This window comes from Thermobia domestica, chromosome 8 (genome assembly GCF_964235325.1).
Source record: "Thermobia domestica chromosome 8, izTheDome1.hap1.1, whole genome shotgun sequence".
Classification (NCBI taxonomy): Eukaryota; Metazoa; Arthropoda; class Insecta; order Zygentoma; family Lepismatidae; genus Thermobia; species Thermobia domestica.
Window position 1 is genome coordinate 290550278 of NC_137461.1, and position 17661 is coordinate 290567938.

General features: G+C 37.8%; 1 protein-coding gene across 3 annotated transcripts in view; it reads right to left on the reverse strand.

The window, feature by feature from the left end:
- LOC145693708 (choline-phosphate cytidylyltransferase A-like) overlaps positions 1-17661 on the reverse strand; it is a 210482-nt gene that overhangs the window by 108624 nt on the left and 84197 nt on the right. Inside the window, exon 1 of one of the 3 annotated variants that reach the window (XM_081769989.1) lies at positions 6796-6953. The exons of the other annotated variants lie outside the window; for them this stretch is intronic. Within the exon in view, the coding sequence (XP_081626115.1) occupies positions 6796-6855 (60 nt within the window). The 5' untranslated portion in view covers positions 6856-6953. Of the gene's footprint in view, positions 1-6795; positions 6954-17661 lie in introns of those variants that run through there. 3 annotated transcript variants of the gene reach the window in all.

Here is a 17661-nt window from a genome sequence, read left to right on the forward strand (position 1 = left end):
AACCAGGTTTCTGACGTACAGCAAAAATTACAGTCGTTTTTGCCCAGTTAATAATATCTGTTGACACTGTGGGTAACTTTGATTTTTTTTTTTTATATTGTTATCTTTGGGTAAATCCCATTTGAGGGTACATATCTCTTATCATGACTTCCATCACATTTGTTTCTTTAACTGGAGATCGTTCCACGTGAGTGGCTACATCACCATCTGAAATAAGTGGAGGGAAAACTACAGACATCTATTATATAAAGCCCTAGGCTACAGCATATAAATAATACATACAAGTCAATTATGGTAGTGGAAGTAGTACAGCCAAAAAAAAGAAAAGCCACGAATATAGTACACCAAAAAATACGCCTATATATTTTTGGAGAAAATAATTTTGCATTTTAATGAAATCATCCAAATATTCTTTTTTCTTCTGAGAACCTTGCCTCAGCTTCTTTCAAAAATGAAATGAAATTTCCAACTTTACCTTCCACGTGTATGTATTTTAGACTAAAGATATAGGATTGATTAATGAAAATAAAATGAAAGTTTTAGGTCTCACTGTTATGCCGGTCAGGCTAAAGGAGACGGTGATGATGAGGAATGAAATGGTGGAATGAATAAAGTGGGAGGAAACGAACGAACTCCGAGAAAACCTACGCATGAAACATTTAGTACAATGAGAATGTGGACAAGAACGGGAGAATCGAAGAAAACTCAATGTTTACCCCTTAAACCCGCGCGGGCTGGGATCGATCCAGGGTTCCCTTGCACTAGAGATGAACACCCTACCGCTGGATACTTTAATAGTTTTTCACGCGGAATGGTGGCTTAGTTAAAATGAAATGAAATCTTTACGTTTTACGTCCCACGGTTATATCAGCTAGGCTAAAGGAAACAGTAGTGATGAGAAATGAATGAAATTGTGGAATGAAGAAACTGGAAGAAACGGGACAACTCAAGAAAACCCACACACAATGTGTTTGTCTACCATAAAGCTTACTTGGCGCGACCTAGAACCCTACGCACCAGAGGTGAACACTCTACCACTGGGTCATCGCGCCCCCTATGGTGGCTGTGGTACAGGGCTTACCTCTGGTGCGAGGGGTCCTTGGTTTGATTCTAATCCGTGTGAATTCGTGCTGGATAACATTGTTGAAAGTGGAATTTTCTCAGATTCTCCCCTTTCGTCCAAGATTCTCATTCCACTAACTGTTCCACCATTGCTATCCTCCTCTTTTAGCCTCAAGGACATAACCGTCAGAAGCAAAAAAACAGAAATTCATTTTATTTTCATTAAAAAAAATGCATTTTCAATTTTAATATTGTTTAGATTGCCGGGGCTACGGTGGCTCAGTAGTAGAGCGTTCACCTCCGGTGCTTGGGGTCCCTGGTTCGATCCCAGCTCGCGCCGTGTGGATTTTGTGGTGGACAAACAGCGTGCTCGTGGGTTTTCTCGGAGTTCTCCCGTTTTCTTCCACTTTCTTCATTAGCCGAACCGGCATAATCGTGGGACGTAAAACTTAAAAGATTGCATTTCATTTCATTTTGTTGATATTGCTCGTGACAACATTTTTGTAGTAAATATTAGCGTGAATTTCTCGTCATTATTGTATTATTAATTTCTTCTCTGACCATACAAGCACTTAAATATTTAATTTGTTTACTTCCTCTACCTTCTTACTATCGATCAGAATGCTTACATCATTTCATTCGAACGCATTTTTTATTTGTTACCATGTAAACTTTGAGGGGGGGAGGGGGGAGAAGATGGCTACCTCTGCTGCATAGAGTCCCTAGATCGATCCCGGCCTTTAAGGTGGACAAGATCGTGTTCGTCGGTTTTCTCGCGGTACTTTCTTTTCCTCCCACATTCTAATCCCACCAAATATGCCATTATCATTCACATGCTTTAATCACGCGCCTGCCTTAGCTTAAAGGGCATAATCCCGCGGGACGTTGAACTGAAATACAGTAAAACCTGTCTTCAACGGACCCTTTATTAAACGGAAAACTGTCTTAAACGGAAATATTTCACGGTCCCATGAATTTTGGAGAACAAAACGTGTAAAAAGTCCCTTCATTAAGCGGAAACTGTGTTACGCGGACAACGGAAAGAAAAATAAACATTTAACGGAAAATTCTGAGTTCCGGACTACAGCGTTTTGTGAGACATATACATTACACTGTCTGCGATAAAATGTTCGTTCTTTTGTTAAATATGTCTGGACAGTGCTGGCCTTCCCCAACCACTACTCATATTCACCCCCACAAATTGTCCTTAATCCCCGCAACTTAATCAAGAATCATACGGAATGTTGGAAAGAAGAAGAATACGATACCGAGTTCGGAGAAGAGTGTAGAATAAATACATATCAAGATGCTCTCAGAACTTTAAAGGAACTGAAAAATTTGTCTTACGGAAAAATGATTCTGATTCACTTAGTATAATTTCTCAGGCTAAAGTGTATGCGGAAAGTCAAACAGCCAAGCAACAATGTACACAGAAAACCCTGCTTTTCTATTAGAAAAATAAAGAAAACGTGTGAATAGCAAATTTGTATTCATTTTAATTTTTTGTGTATTTATTCGTAGAAGAAAGAAGTACTGTAATCGGACAATGTACGTAAAGCAATATAAATGGGCATACTTAGAAAATATACGCATGTATTTAAAAGAAAAAAAAAAAGAATGAATGAAAGGAAAGGTCTACCTCCACTAAGCGGAAACCTGACTTTAACGGAAATTTTTGCAAGTCCCGCTCGATTCCGCTAAAGACAGGTTTCACTGTATTTCATTCCATTTCATTTTACCATAAACTTCGTCATTTTTGTTTATCTCTACGTCAATTCGTGAGCTTGTTGTTGAAACAACATTCTGTATTGATCTTACATCACAATGTATTATGTTTACGTCCTCTGTGTACAGTATATTATCAATAGATTACGACCATTAAACATTGCTTTCTGTTGTTTGGGTTTCCTAATAGCGTAAGCCTTATCCCTACTTCCTGTAGTGAATCAGAGAAATTTCTCAGTTCCAAATCCTCTACGACAAAGCTATAGTTTTTCTTTCGTAATGAACCTATGTACATTCATGTCCAAAATTATTGTCGCATGCCTATAAACATGTTGTTGTAGGAATATAATTTCATAACGAATTCGCCTGGTACTTCTTATAATGTTAGTATGTGTATAATCGCCAAAGACATGTATGTGGCAAATTTCATGTCAAAAGAGCAGTAAATAAGAACAATAAAACGAAAATAAAACTTTATCAATTTAGCAACACTTTGTTTTACTCATTCTAATTTTCGTATTTATAATTCTTTTCCTGATGAAATTTACCACAAATATACATTTCCCGATTATACACATAGTATCAGTATTAAAAGTACCCTGCGAAATCATTATCAAATTATATTCTTACAAGGAGACAGTTATAGATATGCGACAATCATTTTGGACATGAGTGTACACCTACGAGAGTTTGTTTCGTCTCGGAATGAAACAAGTATTTTTATTGGAAGAACTCTCTTTCGCTTCGTAGACAACTCTACATACGGTTTCCAGAAGTTCATGAGTTAAGTGGAATTGTCATTTCTTCTCTGATATGTGAGTTCCCTCGTGGCGACTATCTATCCTCTAATATCTATCTGACATCTGGACCAATGCTGACCTATTACGCTTACAGTAACATTCCTCGACTACAACTATTCTATCTACATTAGAAATCACCCATGTTAAAGAATACTCGGAAAAAAATAAATGTAATATCTAGTTTAACGTCCCACGATTACACACTTTACGTTAAGCGAGATGGATGATTAAAACAACTAAATGATGATGGAAGAACTGGTGGAATGACAATATAGGAGGAAACGGCAGTATGCGAGAAAACCTACGGATCAGGGGCGGATCCAGGGGGGGTCACCCTGGAAGAGGAGACTTTCTTATTTTATATATATAAATAAAACCCATCCCAAACTTTGGAGCCCTTAAAAGTAGCAATATGACAACCCACAGACTCCCCCAGAAGTCGGTCCTGGATCCGCCCCTGCTACGCATACGATATTGTCCATCACAAATTTACTTGCTCAGGGATCGAACCAGAGATCCTACGCACGAGAAGAAAGCGATCTACTACTGAACCTCCGTGCCTCCGTTAAAGTTCGGAGAAGGGTGTAAAGAAGGCACTTGTGCAGTCAGTTAGGAAATAAAGATTCTGAGGTTTCTACTACATTGGGCCTTTCTTCGCTCTCCCTGTGTATTCACCCAAATATCTTCTTAAGTTCCGCATCTGGAAGTTTTCACATTCAACCTATGTTTATACCCTTTTCTGTTTACTCCGTTACATAACGCTATTATTATACTTTCCCCCCTCTAGCTTCAGACAATTTCATTCATGAACTGCTCCTTCTTTTAGCTTAAAAATACGGGTAGCTTCCTTTTCACTCTTTCCGTATGATACTTTTTGTTTTTAAATGTTCTTATTATGAACCCATTATTAATTAGCCCGCTTTCCCTGTTCTTTCACGTCTTTACACCAGAGTTGCCCACAAATCTCGGAGGTTATAATACAAAGTATGCCATTGAAATTTTAGGGAAAGCCACAAATAGAAAAAATCAAATGAGTCATTAATCCATATATCAATTAACATTTTGCATAAAAAGTGCTTACACTGAAATATTAAATCTGATTATGCCCTTCACAAGGAGGGGAGATAAGGTGAAAGCTACTGAGACAGTTTAATAAAAGTAAGGTATATGCTTCTCGTGAGGGACATGTCAACAGAATTTAGGGGAACGCGTCATGCTTGCCGGTAGGGGCATCCTTTGTTTATCTATTCATCAAACTTCCTGCTGGATAACATCGTGTCCGTGTTTTTGTGGGGTATTCCCGTTTCCTCCTACTTTCTCATCCCACTGATTATTCCATCACCATTCACTAAGCTGTTAGCGTATGCGCGTTTTGGCGTGGGAGAGCCGGGTTCGATTTCCGGCGGGAGCTTATGTGGTTCGGATTTCACGTTAATCAGTAGGTCCAGTCTCATATAGTCTCGCCGCTGAATGGAATGTTAAACTCAAATCAAATCGATCATCATTTACTTGGCTTAATCATTGTCTCCTTTACCCTTAAAGCGCATAAGCGTGGGACGTTAAACTAAGATCACATTTCATTTCATTTATCGAACTCACTTTTTCTCCACTCTAGACGTATCCACAAAATGCAGCTATTTGTTTTATCTCAAATTTTAATAATAAAAAGTTAACTAGTTTAACTGAACACAAACACAAACCAGCAATAAACTGTTTAAACAGTAAATGTCAAAATGAACATGTAAAATGGTGCTGAAAATACTGGTTCAATTTTCGGTGAGGAATATGCAATTCGTCATATTTTAAATACTATGCTCCCTGCCCCGTCTTACGAAACGCAAGCAGCGATAAAGGAACATCAAACATAAACAAAATTAAAAGCTGGTAGTCCTAAAGAAATGTAAAACAACATACGAAATTTCAATCAACTTCTTCAACGTACCAATAGTGAATTTTAAAGCATAATCTCTGAGATTTTTACTTAGCTCCAATATATCACATACAACCTCAAAGTAATTATAAACAGAAAGATGTTGGGCAAGATCTCAGCATTCGGCTGATATAATAGGAAAAAATAAAATGACATATTTTAGTTTAACGTCCCACGATTATGCCTGTTACGCTAAGGGAGACGAATGATTAAGGGTTTTCACTACAGGGAAATTAAACTACCGCTAATTTTAAAATTTTCTGTAATATCTTCAAAACAAATAAAAATATTCGAAAAGCAGAAACGTAGTGAACTAGCCAATATGATTTTGCATTTCATACCCTTATCATAACTCATCTATCTGCTTTCAATTTGCAACTAGATTTAGCATTTTTTTGTGAGTTCTGTAAATAGCGGCATGCCAAAAGCAGATACGTGAATTGTGGTAATGATATCACATGCAAAATAGTTTTGTCTAGTTCACTACGTTTCTGCTTTCCGAATATTTTTTTTTTTTTATTTGTTTTAAAATGACTTGATCCTTTAAGGCAAGTGAATGCTGACGGAAGATTTGGTAGAAGGAGAATATGGGAGGAAGCGGGAGTACTCCGGGAAAACCCACGGACACATGTTGTCCACCGCAAACTTAATTTACCGGGGATCGAACCAGGGACCTCATACACCAGAGGTAAGCGCTTACCACTGAGCCACCGTGCCCCCGCTGATATAATAGGAAAACCCTGGAAAAAGTCAAGATAGCAGGCTATTGATTCAAAGCTGATGCTATTACACAACTCTTAATGATCCATCTACCCTAACTCAGCTTACTCCCATAAAATAAATAACGTATTACTAATTTCTAGAATGTCTGCTTCGTATGAGGAAGACCGAGGTTCGATTCCCCGTCACCTACTGATTTTTTTCTGATATTTTAACAGTTTCATTTTTAAAAAACAATAATTTTAAGATTCACGTAAATCTTAAATTTATGTAAATACTGTTGAGATGCATGTTTAAAATGATTGTTTTAGGCTGAAAATTTTCTAGAATGTATGTTGACACTAATATTGATACATTAAAATATATCACGGAGTATATGAGTATTTTTTCTCAGCCGGAAAAGTATGATGAACTTTGATATACTATAACGGAGACACGTATTCCACCGGAGTTTAAAGAACGGGAATCAAGAAAAAAAAACATCGTCTCACACATCATCTGAAACACTTCCGCTCTTATACATTCCTGGCATCAGGAAGAGAAAATAAGAAGACTTACTGGTAGGGATGGCATCACTCTGCCATTGACTTCGCATCTTGTTCTGGTTGTGCGCGGCATGGTATGTCTCTCCAGTCATTTACACATTTGCACAAACACTGTCACCTCACCAACATGATCCACATTCACTATGACACGGACTATGGCCTTATCAACAGCAGGCAATCCGCCAAACTCTCTCGCCAGGCTCCTCCCACAAACAACACGCGTCATATGACGTCACATCCACGTGGACACAACACGTCACCTGAGAGGTCATGTGGTTATTGTACGCGATCGAAGAAATTCACGTTCCTCGCTTGCGGAGATCGACAATTCTAATATCATATTGGAAAAATAAATAAAAATAAAAAGAAGTATGTTGTTGACCTGTCTCATAAGGTTTAAAATATTCTATTCCGTTATACATTCACTTGAACAAGCAAAAGTAATAAGGTAATTGACACATATGGAATCAAAAGCTAAGATCAGTGATCGCATTCCGTTAGGTAAGATGGTCCTTGTTACGTCAGAACTGAAATCCAATTCCATGAATAATTAACACATTGCCACACAATCCCAGCTGAATGGATTAATAACGAACTAATCTCCCACACACGAAATTTGCTTCTCACAGTCGGTAATCATGTTTAGCAGATTTGTCTCATGAAAAAGCGAGAGTGTCATTCGATTACATATTGCCCTCACTACGTAGGTTTCAAAGGGCAGTTAAAAAGTTTTTTTCTTTTCTGGGTGTAATATAGGTTTTCTCCTACTACCAGGCCTGTATTTAGGTACGGTAAGTACTACTCTGTACCCGAGCACAGGGCGGCACAATTTTGGATTAAAAAAAAAAAAAAAATGAAATGAAATCTTTAAGTTTTACGTCCAACGACTATGCCGGAAAAGCTAAAGGAGACGGTGATGATGAGGATGAATGAAATGGTGGAATGAAGAAAGTGGGAGGAAACGGAAGAACAGCGAGAAAATCCACATACACTGTGTTTGTCCACCACAAAGCTCACTTGACGCAATCTGGGATCGAACCAAGAGCCCCATGCACCAGAAGTGAACGCTCTACCACTGAACCACAGCGTCCCTCAGGATTTTTTTAAAAGATTCACAATAAATATTTAAAACCAGCAACCCGCAGAATCCCGCACAAACGCGAGAAAATATGTTAATGTGTTTAACTTGCTCTAATTACCTAGTTACTAATTAGCTAGCTTATCTGATTATTTTTAAAACGTCATCCTCTCGCACCCCCACCCAAAGGGGCGAGGATGAACATAATGAAAACTGATATCGTTAAGCTCAGCGATCTCGAAAACTATGAATATCTGTCGTTTTCGATTACTTTTAAAATTTCGCCCCCTCCCTGGGGAGTGAAGTATGGCCTTGAAGTTGGATTGGATTAAAACTGTCACTATTCATCTCAGACCCCAAAAACTATGAATCCAATTTTAATATTGGTTGTTTTCGGGACGGGGGAGGGGTAAAAGGGGCAGCAAATTATTTAGAGCACAGGAGCGCATAATATATAAATACGGGCCTGCCTACTACAGTATATATTTTTATCATTTATTTAATAAAAGTAAACAAAATACAACATCCACTTTCATAGACTTTTTTCTTTATATACTGTCAATATTCCCTGGTGCTACAGAGACAGACGCCAGGGCATCAGATTCCACTGCAATTTCCGGCTTTATAGACCCGTTTATGACCTCCTCATACAAATAAGTTCCAATTGCCTCACATATTACTGAGTAAGCATTCAAAATTCTGTTCCCTAAAAGAAGGGTCTTTTGCCCTATCATCTGCAGCCCTTTGCTTCTCTCTTTAAACAAATACGCCGAAATATTGTCTGCATCGCAACGCACACTTCCTTTCATCGAATTCACATAATTAGCGTCCAAACACTTTTTAAAGTAAATTACCCAAGGTGGTCATTGCTTTAGTAGTCATTCGGATCCTGTGAAATTAGAACAAAGGCATAATATTGTCGATTTAGTATTCGTAAAAGAAAGAAGTTTAAAATGAATTCGATTGTTCAAACTTTATATCTTCATTGTAAAGTACTGAAAAAACTTGTAAAAATGAATTATAATATTTCAACACTTTAATTGGGCATATGACTACTGTGTTGATATATATATAGGGCTGTGAAGAATATGGAATGAAAATAAATGCTAGAAAGACAAAAGCCATGGTGATTGGAATGAAGTGATCAGTGTCAAATATACATTACCCCTCAAAATGTTTCGAACACCCCACATTTTTTTTAACTTCCGGGATTTTTGTGGTTCTATTATTTTGGCACGAGAACTTGACCGCCCCAAACCGGTAGCCAGCCCAAAAATGCAAAGGGGGGGCGGCTGAAGTTAGGGGGCCGATCCAACCATATTATAGTTCATCACCGTATTATAGCTCATTTGCAAGCCTGCCATGAAAATTTTAGGGGGACTGCAAACATTTAGGGGGATGGCCCCCCTAGACCCCCTGGATACGGGCCTGCTACTGCCTTAAGTATAGAATTTGACGACAGTTGAATTGAAGTCTGAGAAGTACTGCAGATGATATGTCAAATTATAATTCTTAAAATTAAAATAAAAAAAAAAGGCAATTTGATATATATATTGCATAGTATAAACAACAGTGTGGAAGGTAAGGCAAGATATCAGTTTGGAAAGTGTAGACATAGAAGGTCAATTCAGTGAAAATAGTTTTCAAAATTTTGCAGTTATCTATACCGTATAGATATGCTGGCTTTAAAAAAGCTACAAATGCCATTGTTTGAAAAAGGTTTACAACAGTCAATATACATCCTTCTCTGCTCAATTGTTGCTTAGTGGAAGCGTATATGTAATGCTCGTCGTTCCTATTTCAATGAGCACGAATGGAACATAGGAAACCATAGTAAGCACTTTTCAAAGTAAGGTATTGTTGGCGTTTTAAACGTTAGCATATCAACAAGGTATAAAGTACTACAAAATTTGGGAAGCCACTTTCTCTTTCAAATTGTTGTCACTACATTAATCCCCTATGTCTATACTTCCCAAATAAAACTAATATCTTGCCTCACCTTCCACACATTTATCTTTACTATGCAATATCTATATCAAAATGTCTTTTTTAGTTTCAATTTTAGTAATTATGATTTGATACATCATCTGCAGTACCTCTCAGACCTCGATTCAACTGTCGTCAAATTTGATGCTATAGGCAGTACCTCTTATGCATGGCGGTAAAATTCTCGTGCCAAAATAGTAGGATCACAGTAGATGCTTACAAAATTCCGGGGTGTTTGAAAACTTTTGAGCGGTACTGTACAAGTAGGAGAGAAGAAAATAGAACAGGTGACTAGTTTTCGATGCCTGAGTAGTATTATTAGTAATTATATGAAGTGCGAACGTGAAGGATAGGGATGGACGATTCTATCTTCATTGCAGCAGGTGTAGCCAAGACGGACAGACATCAGTCGACAATATTTCTAATCGAAACTTATTTGAGCTAAAACATTCTTATACGTATGTTGTTTATGAATATTCACTACTTTTTTGGGGGGGGGAGGCAATTTTATGTGGTGAGTTAGAACATTTTACACCCTTGAGAAACTATATTCAGCGGTCGTTTCACAAAACGTAGTTCCCAAATTGAAAATCAATGTTGCTGAAACTGAATATTCTACTTACAGCATGGTTTCCATATCTTTTATGTATGCAACTGCATTTGCTCATCTTGAGTAATCAAGCGCACTACTTTCAGGATCAAAGGAGGAGGGGGTGATGATGATAAATGAATTCTGATAAGAAGAAAGTGGGAAGAAACAAGAGACTCACGAGAAACCCCATGTACACATGGTATTTGCCCACCACAAAGTCCACTTGGCGCGAGCTAGGATCGAACCAGGGAAAACATACCACAGGTGCGCTCTACCACTGAGCAAGTGTGGCCCCCAAGCTACATGGAGTACAGTTTAATACCAGGAGAATCGTCTCACTTCTCGCCGTCCTAACTGGAGTAGACAGATTAAAAAAAAGTGCCTAATAGAGAAACTGGAGAAAAATCGAAGTTCTACGTATGGCCCATCATTTCAAAATCTTTAACGTTATTGTATTTCAGTACAAAAAATAGCAGAAATGGAAAATACGGAATAAGACATTTACTAAAAATTTACTATATATCTGCATAAATTATATGTACAGTTTACACAAATAAAATATTTTTCCCCTCGAAGACAAGGGCGCCGATTTCTCTGTATTTTTTTTCGGGGGGGGGGCATTCTGATGTAGAAGGCATATATGAGGATTTTAAGACAAATTGCATTCAAATTATGCCAAATATTGCATATTCTTAAATACAATAAGGGGGGCCTACATCAACTTTGGGGGAAGGCCGGGCCTCCTCGGCCCCCCAGGATTGGCGCCCTTGCTGGAAGATCAGACCTACGAGTGATATAATTCAAGGAAAAGGCAAGTCAGTCTTCCTTGTGCTTCTCAGTGGCAATAGAAAGTAGCTAAACCTTTGTAACGGTGTTCCGGCTATTTGACAGTCCGTGGGAGGACATTAATGCCCTTTTAAAAACGTTACTGCTAATAAGATCAGTTGGTTTAGTGCGCGATTTCCTATTTTTCTCTTTCTTCGATTGTGGTCAAAAGATTATACAACCTGAAAGGCAAATATGAACAGCGGGTTGTATAAAGTCACAGGGGTATACTGAAACCAATATCCAAATCACAGCTAGTGGAACTCGATAAGAACATGCGCTTGCGTAACTCTAACACACGTCAGTGGTTCTCAACTAACGCTGGGCAGTGGGAATATTCCCGGTGGGAAGGAAAATGGGAATATTTCCGGTTTTTTCCCTGGCATATAAATTCTCGGGAAGGAATTGATTTCCATTCTTAACTTTATTTTCTAAATTATCAGAAAAATATGAGTAAATACTTTATTTTCATTTATTATTTTTTACTTCTAGGTTTTAAATAATTTGGAGGTTTAAAAAAATGAAATTAGTTGACTGTATTTTATATAACTAATTAATATGATTTTTTTTTAAATTTCCATTTCCATTTGCACTAAGACGTAGCAAAGTACTAATTTATAAATGATGAAAAGGAACCAGTTTGTAAAGTAATCTAGAAATTCTGTAGAGGTAGAGGTGAAGTACTATTAATACACCCCGAACCACCGTCAGTGATAGATGTCGGTCTGTCTGCAGCCTCTGATTCGAATTTCGCTCTGACAAACCCCGTGTGCGTGGGTTTTCTCGGGGTTCTCCCGTTTCCTCCCACTTTCTTCATTCCACCATTTCATTCATTACTCATCATCATCGTCTCCTTTAGCCTAACCGGCATAACCGTGGGACGTAAAACTAAAAAAATTCATTTCATTTCGAATTTCGCTCTGTGAGACAGAATCAGATATTGAATAAAGAAATTTCTGTAAGTTATAAATGCATATACTTTAAAAATGTAATGTTTACATATCAAAATTAGGGTTGCTTCTCAGGATGCTTCATTAGTACCGGTTAGGATTTGTTTATACGTGTGCTTCTTTATACGTGTGTATTCATGTACTAAGCGTTGTTGGAGAATTTCTGTAACACCGTGTATATTGTTTGAAACAGCCTATCTTCTTAAATTAGATATTTCATAGTATACAGTAAAAACACAGTAACAAAGCACAGTGTATCTCAAATCAACATTCTATATATATGAAATCCTATACACTGGCAACGTTACGAATTTGTCAATAGACTAGGTATGTTTTCTGGCAGTTACCAACCTAATTTGTTCATAACATTCAAAAATTTAATATGATTATATTATTAGTAGTAGGGCCAAGTTTAGAAAATCCACTTACATATAAATTTAAACTGTTAAGCGGTGTAAAGGTATGTGGACTTTCTATACCAAATGTTTTTCCTACATATTTACTCCCATAAACATATTGTAAGTAAACATACATTTATGAGTAGTCTCTGAATATAATAAAATATTAATAAAATAATATATAATACCGTTCAGAATATACATTTTAAAGGATCCTCTGGTGACAACAGTAATAAGTATACTGTGATAAAAACTAATTTTATTTTGAAATCAATATTGAACCAATAATTTCTTTCTTATTAAATAGATATGAGTCTTATGAGGCATACCAAAGTTTAGCATACATTTAGTTACATTTAGGGCGCTGAGTCAAAATCAGTTTTTTAAATCACTTAACCGTTTTTGTTCTATGACGATCAACGTGAAAGCCGGAAACGGTTAATTTCTACCATTTCCGATTTGAATAATGGATTAAGGGAAGACAGGATGTTTCAAAACAACACCGACAACGTTAGGGAGCTGATTCCTGACACCAAGATAAGACAAAAATGATACACCAACTTGGGTGTACAAATGCTTCCTTTCGGAGTTATAGGCTGCCAACAACATGAAAAAACAAACTTTAAAGACCCATATCTCCAAAAGTAAGGGATCTATCGTAGTCGGGTCAAGACTTCACTTAGGATCTAGTATGTGCCCTGTCAAAATATCCATGTTTCAGAATCCTGCGGTACTTCCGCAACAATCTTTCTAGAGGTACTTGGTGAGCACTTCAAATTAAACGCCCACACCTGGCTCTGCGGTTGCAGAATAGTAGGATCTCAATTTTGCGCCTCTTACTGAATTAATACGCATATCCTTAGTAAATACAGCTGATCAAAACTTGGATCTCTCTTTAATGGCTCAGGAACAATTACAGAGCCTGAAATAGGTTGAAACATAGTAATGGGCTTGGTCTGATTATCAAATAACAATAGTTTCGTAATAGGTCCTTCATGTGTCACTAGAGCAGTTGTTTTCTTGTCAAGCACAAAAATTATTCTACCAAAGTATTCGTGTCATTCGATCGATGTTGGACGCAATGTCAAAGATGTATCCCCTGTTTGTACTAGAGTCTTTCGTCATTCTTCTCGACATGGTTCAATACTACAAACCAAACATTGTCGAACAGAAATACCTTCTGTACAGATAAAGTCTAATTTTGTATGAGAGTTTGTGCTGCCAGTCGCTTTAGCATGTAAGAATTTAAGAATACTTATTCTTCACTCTACACCAGCGTTTCCCAACCTTTTTCAACTTGCGGCACACCCATATATATATATATATATAGTGCGTCCCACTAGCTTTCGAACCCGAAAAAAACGTTATAATTTCCGAACAAATGTACATAAGAAAATGAAATTCACAATTCACGTACCTTGTTTCATGCTGAATACATGACCGTCACAGCAAGTGCTGAAAGTATCCTCCCTGGACGTCAAGACATGTTTGTACACGGCGTTCCATATTGTGAAAAGTCCGATGTAGAGTCTCCGGTGTGATCTCATGAATCACATTCTCAATGTTGTTTCGCAACTCTTGCAGTGATCGTGGGTTGTTTCTGTAGACACAACCTTTAAGAAAACCCAATAAGAAGAAATCAGGTGGTGGCAAATCCTGAGTTGCGAAACAACATTGAGAATGCCATTCATGAGATCACACCGCAGACTCTACATCGGACTTTTCACAATATGGAACGCCGTGTACAAACATGTCTTGACGTCCAGGGAGGACACTTTCAGCACTTGCTGTGACGGTCATGTATTCAGCATGAAACAAGGTACGTGAATTGTGAATTTCATTTTCTTATGTACATTTGTTCGGAAATTATAACGTTTTTTTCGGGTTCGAAAGCTAGTGGGACGCACTGTATATATATATATATATATGTGCAGAAAAGTAACACAGTATGAAACTTAAAATTGTAGATTTATAGTAGAGGTTCATAGTAATGTGAAATACAAATATATATTTTCCCTTATGTCTTGAAATTTAGTTCCTATAGAATTAATAATTTGTTTCGATTTCCTCGCGGCACACCAGCGGCCCATTCGCGGCACACCGGTTGGGAAACGCTGCTCTACACTGTGGTAATAATTGAAAACACAATAAAAGCAAGCTGACGCTGTGATCTACATACCAATCTGGAATGAATTACTTTTAACACATTTTGTTTGTAACTGGATCGAGCTCTGATCTGATGTTGTCTGCAATCTGTACTATTATGCTACTTCAGGTAGCAGTTCTGAATGCGTATACTATATGTACTCCATATCAGGCTGAATCCATCTGTTCAGCGGCGCAAATCTGTCTTCAACATTGTGGGGGACGGGTAAGATTTTTTTTTTTTTAAAGCGATGTTCAAAATATTTGTGAAGTTGAAAAACAATGTTGTTTAAGATTAGGGGAGCAGAGTTGTCTTCAACATTGGGAGGCGGGCAGATTTGAAGCTTATTCTTGGGGGGGGGGGAGGATAACAATTTCATCTCACTTTCCTTTGTGGCAATCGGAAACAAATCATTACATTTTTCCGCAAAAAAGACATTTCAGATCGAATTATTGGGGTGACAGTCCCCTCAGTTCCAAGATTGGAGGGGACATGTCCCTCCGAGATTTGCGCCAGTGCATCTGTTTAAAGTAAAGTTGGTTTGCCCCTAGACAGTACTTAAATGCACATTTTTTTTTATTTCCCACTATCAGGATGCCATGTAGAACCAATTTCACCATGTTTGGTTATTCCACTAAAATGTTACCCGAATTCAACCCATTCTATTATATATACAACCGTTTTGCTGTATGGAAATCAGTATTAACGCCAAGAATAGTAGTGAATTTCAACCATTTTCGGTTTCGGAATGAGTTGCAGATGGTGACTGTTAAGATGATGAATCGACTGCCAAAAACCGCTTCTCGCTATCTATTACCGTTTTGTTTTAAAGCAGAAAACGTTGAAACCGGAAATGGTAAGTTTCAATCATTTCCGGTTTGAATAACAGGTTAACTAAGAGAACATATTGTTGGGATGATGAATGGGTTGCAAGAAAACCGCTTCTCGATCTCTTACAGTTTTTGCTCAATACTTGTCGAGAAACAAACAGACGGATGAATATTGTCGTTCTACAGGGATTCATACTTTTTGAGTTTTTCAATCCATCTGCAAAGTTTTGTTACAAAATGTAATAATAAAGCTACAGTAAATTTATGAATTCGGGAGGGAGGGAATTTAGATTTCTGGGCTTTCGGCATCTAAGGCCATTTAGCCCTTCACGTTTTGAGGAATGACGTTCCTCGGCGAGCACACAATCCGGGGAAAGGGAAGGAAGGGAGCGGCCTGGGACCTAGAAGTTAGGTGCCACCCCGGCATTTGCCTGGTGTGAATGAGGAAAACCTCATTCAGGGTGGCTGGCCTGAAAAAGAGTTTTACACTTTTTCGACCGAATGCCCCTACCGGGAATCGAACCCGGGACCGCTCGCACCGAAGGCGAGAGCGTTAGCGACTACGCTACGCGGGGCCACATTTATGAATTCGGGTCAATCATTTGTAATAACCCTGTATATCCACAAAAAGCTATATTGTTTGGTTATTCGCGAACATGCACATCTGCACATACTTCTCTAAGCAAGACCTATTACTTAAATAAAATCCGAAGTACGATGTACTCAAGTTTCATCTGAAGATTGAGACACTCCAGCGATGATCGAACCCGAGGCCACACGCGTTAGTCACTACGCCTTCGCCAAGACGAGACAGAGAAAATACTTTTGTTGCAAAGTTATGATAATTGCTGAACAGAATATTTTCATGTCTGATAAGCACTCAAAGAATTTTCTATTTTTGTGGAAATATAAAAGGGTTTCAGTATATCCCTTCCCCCTTTCCTCCCCTTTATGTTCGTTATACTTTCGAAAACGAGTTTTTGTTGTTTTTCTCTTGCATAATAGAAAGCGAGTTTGCTATCTCATAACGCCACGTTACAAATGCGTCACTCAACAAATCAAGGTCTGTCTAAAGTTCATTCTTGCAAACACAGATGATGCGTCAATCACCAAAATAAAAGAATAATTTCTAATTCAAATGAAGTACTGTTCTGGAACAATAACTTACATAAACCAACAATAAACAAATTATTTTTGGACTTGTGAGAAGTCGAACTGTGGCCTCCCACTGGAAACATGAATGTTGTATCAATTAACTATCAGCAAACACGGTTGGATATCAATGCATTTTTAAAAAGTATCCTAAATAAAGTATTTATTTTTTCCTTTAATTTATAAGTAGATGTGCGTAAAGAGTATGTTAGGCAAAGACAAACAACGATATGCTAGTTAACAGTGCAATTTGCTATATACAGTAAATAAATAAATAAATATATAACACTTCCTTCCAGAAATAATTGTAAATAATTATTGACAATGACGTACTTTATAGCGGCAACGACGTTCAGCTTTAGATTTTTGATTTTCGATTTTCTCGACATGTGAGTGAATTAACCCTCAAGCAGGTTACGTTATTGGGAAACTAACTACCGTAGTCCAGTGGCTGGAGCACTGGACTTCCGACCGCGTGGTCCCGGGTTCGTTTCCCGGCCGGTGCTTCTCAATTTTCGCCGTCCACATGAATAAAAGACGTGACAGCCACTTCTGCTACGCCTGTTAGAGACGCAGCGCGCTGGCCACATATTCGCTAGACGTAATTCAGCTAGTCGCTAACAGATGGCATTGGAGTGGCTCAAGCCTACAAAAGGGGCTGTTACGCCAAATGGTTTGATTTTAATGTTTTACATTATGTTGTTGAGATAGATCTTATCTATCGACTAATATATGTCATATTTGAACATATTTTGAGTATAACAGAAAAGCTAGTATCATATTGAAGACCTAAATTAGGGTACATTTCAATATTACTTTCACCTAAATAAGTAGCATGCTTCTATAAAGGTAACCAAGAAAGTTCTGTCGCTTTTTCACCCATCACCTTCGAACATCGATATGTCATCTAAGACGTACCTGG